This window comes from Babylonia areolata, chromosome 33 (genome assembly GCF_041734735.1).
Source record: "Babylonia areolata isolate BAREFJ2019XMU chromosome 33, ASM4173473v1, whole genome shotgun sequence".
Taxonomy (NCBI): Eukaryota; Metazoa; Mollusca; class Gastropoda; order Neogastropoda; family Buccinidae; genus Babylonia; species Babylonia areolata.
The window spans coordinates 6907328-6912327 of NC_134908.1; the positions used below are offsets into that span (position 1 = coordinate 6907328).

Below are 5000 nucleotides of genomic sequence, written 5' to 3' on the forward strand. Positions count from 1 at the left end.
AGGCCTCCCGGTAGGCCACGGGCGCTGAGCAGCACTCCGGCTGTTGAGCCGCCTTGGTTGGGGAGCAGCAAGGAACGGCGGCAGGACCGCCTGAGCTTAAAGCAGCTGAGCAGCATCCTGCTCTACGTGAGGCATCCGCTGAGCAGCATTCCCTAGGAGCCTGTTGCACTGGCTGGGCTGCCTTGGAAGGAGAGCAGCAAGGAATGGATGACAGACCCGAACTCAAGGCAGCGGAACAACATTCTGATCTACGGGAGGCGTACGCAGAGCAACATTCCCTGGGTGCCTGCACTGGCTGGGCTGATTTGGAAGGAGAACAGCAAGGAACGGAGGCAAGACCCGAGCTCAAGGCAGCGGAGCAGCACCCAGCTCTAAGAGACGCGTCCACAGAGCAGCAGTCCTGGGGAGCCTGAACCAGGCGACCAGAGTCCGCAGAGCAACACCGCGGCGGCATCCTGGACGACGACCTCGAGGAGGAACAGCACGCCTCCACAACCCTGGCCAGACAGCAAGACTCCCCGTCCTCTCCTGTAGGCTGCCTGACCACCACCACAGGAGCAGGCGCAACAGGCACGCAGCAGCGAGGACGAGGCACGTGCACAGCCACAACCGATGCTGCAGCGGCAGCGCAGCAGGCGGCCCTCCTTGAGGAAGAGCAGCACGACCTCGGCTGCCTCACCTCCATCAGGGACACCCTGTTCCTGCAGCACATCGCCATGACAGACCTGGCCGCGGCCGCGGCGCAGCAAGCAGCTTTAGCAGCAGAGGAGCAGCACGACTGACCAGGCGCCGACGCCACCTGTGAGGAGGAGGAGGAGGAGACCCTACCGTTGGCAGCGCAGCAGACGGCGCGGATGGTGGGTGCTGAGGCGAAGCAGCAGCTGGGCGGCTGGCTGGAGGAGCAGCAGGAGGTGTCTCTGGACACGGGCTCGTGCACCACCAGCAGCTGGGGCTGACGGTACACGGGCGCGTCGTCCTCGGGGCTGAAGGCCACTCGGGGCTGGTAGTAGGACGGCGCGCTCCGTTTGCCACGTGCTTTGTCGCCCTCTGTCGATTCCTTGTCATCTGAAAACAATGGACATAAATGTGAGGCTCGTCAGCAAGGTTTAGCAGCAGTGCAGGGTCTCCTCTGGTGTGTGGCCGAGGCTGGTAGTAGGCGGCGCACTGCGTTTGTCACGTGCATTGTCACCCTCCATCGCTTCTTTCTCATCTGAAGATAAAGAAAACAAGAGAGGCAAGGCCTTCAAGACTCACTTGTGATACACTTTTAAAAAAAAATCCAAGCTTTTTATGTATTGAGTATAATTTCAAAATGTAATGTTTAAGATGAGAAAGATCAGTTTAAAGCAAATTAACTCCCCTAGCATTACAGAGTAATTTACCTTTTTTACTATCTGCACCTAAAACGTTTGCAAAATAAATAAACCTTCCATGCTTAGCAAAAGAAGTTCCTGTTTGAACACAAAAAATGATAATGACTGCTCTAGCTGTTGGGTCAGAATATCAGATCAAAGTGCCAAGTTTAGAGAATACAAAAAATATAAATATAACTGTAAATGCAGTTTGCATATAATTAGGCTTCATTCTTTTTTCCTTTTTTTTGTGCCCATCCCAGAGGCGCAATATTGTTTTAAACAAGATGACTGGAAAGAACTGAATTTTTCCTATTTTTATGCCAAATTTGGTGTCAACTGACAAAGTAATTGCAGAGAAAATGTCAATGTTAAAGTTTACCACGGACACACAGACACACACACACACACACACACACACACACAGAGAGAGAGAGAGAGAGAGACAGACAGACAGACAGACAGACAGACAACCGAACACCGGGTTAAAACATAGATTCACTTGTTTACACAAGTGAGTCAACAAAAACGTAAAGCTTAGCAGCGGTGTGCAGGGCTTCCTCTGATGGGTGACCCAGTCTGGTGATACACGCTACGTATGTCACGTGCGTTGTCATCGTCTGTCGCTTTTTTTTTTTTTTCATCTGAAAATAAGAATACAATCTTCAGGCTCAACAGTGGTGCAGGGTCTCCTCTGATGTGTGGCCTAGACTGGTAATACATCGGCACCCTGCCATTTGTCACGTGCGTAGTCGCCCTCTTTCGCTTTTTTTGTCATCTGAAAACAAGAATATAAATGTGTGTGTGTGTGTGTGTGTGTGTGTGTGTGTGTGTGTGTGTGTGTGTGTGTGTGTGTGTGTGTGTGTGTGTGTGTGTGTGTGTGTGTGTACGTATGTATACATGAAGCTCAGCAACAGTGCAGGGTCTCCTCTGGTGAGTGGCCTCCTTGGCGACCTAACATCGATGGTGGGACAGCTGACAAACGAACTCGGATGTGGCTTTGTATGTATGAGGGACTCGGAATGGGCGGCGTGGAAGCAATTCCGCTGAAACGATGCAGATTAATTAATTATTATTATTAAGAAAAGACATGCGGCAATTCGTGTTCTTGAAAATATCTGAAAGTCATCGGTAGTTTTTTTTTGTTTGTTGTTGTTGTTGTTGGTTTTTGGGGGGAGAGGGGGTGCTGTTTGGGGGGGCGGGGGGGGGGGGGTGTTTGCTTTTCCAAGGATATTGTGTAATAATTTGATCAAAATCAACGAAATTATCTAAACCATATAAATGTATCAGGAGTATGTATGTATGATAATGTCAAATGTAGGATGAGGTGTGTCGGTCAATGAACAGATTGCATTGATTTTACAACAGGTGTTAAGCGAGGTGATGTGTGCAGCCCAATATTGTTTTCATTGTTTCACTGCTTCTTATTTCATGTTTTTTTGTGTGTGTGTTTTGTTTTTGTTTTTTTTGTTTGTTTGTTTTTTGTTTTTTTGTTTTTCTTGAAATGTTATTTTGCTCTTGAACATTTTGTACCGGCATTTGTTCACTTGCCCTTTCATGAGGGGACATGGCCTGATGAATAAACCATTCGCATTCGCATTCTCTCTCTCTCTCTCTCTCTCTCTCTCTCTCTAGGCGAATGTGGAAGATGTGAATCGGGACGACACCGTGTTAAGGACAGCGGTGTACTTATCAGAGATATCAGAGATACCATACTTGAAACGATCGATATTCAGAGACCTCGACGGATGTTCTACTGCATTGTAAATGAAAGATCTGTTTTCCTGGAACACGTTTGATACATGTAGGACAGAGGAAAGATGGAAACATAAAGGTATAGGGACAGAAGGAAAGAAAAGAAGGAAAGAAAGAAAGAAAAAGAAAATATAGCATGCAAAAAGAAAACAATACAATGCAATCCTAAACACAGAGCGAACGGAATTAAAAAAAATAAAAATCAGAAAGGCGAAGGTCGGAGATTAAAAGAAATTCATGAAAGGGAAACAAAAAGAAAGCAAGATAGAAAGGGAAAAATACGAGAGAAAAAAAGAGAAAAAGAAAGAAAGAAAGAAAAAGAAAGAAAGACAGAAAGACAGAAAAAAGAAAGAAAGAAAAAGCAACAATCAAAACAACATAAACAAGGAAGAAAGGAAAAGAGAAAAAGACGAAAAGAAACAGCAAGAGAAAAGAAAATAACAGAAAGAAAGAAAGAAATCATAAACAAAGAAGAAAATAAAAGAAAGAAAGATGGAAAGAAACAGCCAGAGAAAAAAGAAGGAAAGAAAGAAAGAAAGAAAGGAAGAAATCACAAACAAAGACGAAAATAAAAGAAAGAGAGATGGAAAGAAACAGCCAGAGAAAAAAGAAGGAAAGAAAGAAAGAAATCACAAAGACGAAAATAAAAGAAAGAGAGACGAAAAGAAACAGCAAGAGAAAAGAAAATAACAGAAAGAAAGAAAGAAATCATAAACAAAGAAGAAAATAAAAGAAAGAAAGATGGAAAGAAACAGCCAGAGAAAAAAGAAAGAAAGAAAGAAAGGAAGAAATCACAAACAAAGACGAAAATAAAAGAAAGATGGAAAGAAACAGCCAGAGAAAAAAGAAGGAAAGAAAGAAAGAAATCACAAAGACGAAAATAAAAGAAAGAGAGATGGAAAGAAACAGCCAGAGAAAGGAGAAGAAAGAAAGGAAGAAAAAAAGAAAGGAAGGAAGGAAGAAAGACAGAAAGAAAAACAGAAAAACAAAAAAAAAAACAGAAAGGAAACGCACCTTCTCTCTCGCCCTCCGCGCCAGAATAATTGACAGGAAGTGGTACAGGCAACGCATGCGCAGCTCCGTCTTCCTGTGTTTTGTCGGCTGCAGGTGATGATGTCATTTCCGCTGTCGTCGCCTCGCTGCTGGCTGCGACTGAAGGGAAAGTGATGTGGGTCAGTAAGGCCACAGACCACAGATGCAGAAAAGAGCAAAACTATTGTCTGTTTTGTGTTGTATTCCGTGGAAACAAGAACATATTATACCCAGCATGCACATCCCCCATAACGGAGTATGGCTACCTTCATGGCGGGGTAAATAAAGAAAACGGTATAACATGTAAATGTTACATTGTTTTTTTGAGTGTGTATGTAATTTCGTGCCTGAAATCTGATTGAATGACAGTGGAAACGAATGATGAGTTGACGGGCGCAATAGCCGAGTGGTTAAAGCGTTGGACTTTCAATCTGAGGGTCCCGGGTTCGAATCACGGTGACGGCGCCTGGTGCGTGAAGGGTGGAGATTTTTCTGATCTCCCAGGTCAACATATGGGCAGACCTGCTAGTGCCTGAACCCCCTTCGTGTGTATATGCAAGCAGAAGATCAAATACGCACGTTAAAGATCCTGTAATCCATGTCAGCGTTCGGTGGGTTATGGAAACAAGAACATACCCAGAATGCACACCCCCGAAAACGGAGTATGGCTGCCTACATGGCGGGGTAAAAACGGTCATACACGTAAAAGCCCACCCGTGAACATACGAGTGAACGTGGGAGTTGCAGCCCACGAACGCAGAAGAAGAAGAAGAAGAATGATGAGTGCCCAATGGCAGCCGTCAGTCGGCTCTACCCAGGTAGGCAGCCTGTTGTGCAAATGAAACCGTGTTTGTAAAACGC

General features: G+C 45.4%; 1 protein-coding gene across 1 annotated transcript in view; it reads right to left on the reverse strand.

The window, feature by feature from the left end:
- The window catches only part of LOC143277175 (uncharacterized), a 9738-nt gene that overhangs the window by 2470 nt on the left and 2268 nt on the right, over window positions 1–5000 (reverse strand). Inside the window, exons 2-3 of the mRNA XM_076581939.1 lie at window positions 4122–4259; window positions 1–1065 (exon numbers count right to left, since the gene is read on the reverse strand). The exon at window positions 1–1065 is cut by the window's left edge and continues 505 nt beyond it. Of these exons, the coding sequence (XP_076438054.1) occupies window positions 1–1065; window positions 4122–4259 (1203 nt within the window). The remainder of the gene's footprint in view (window positions 1066–4121; window positions 4260–5000) is intronic.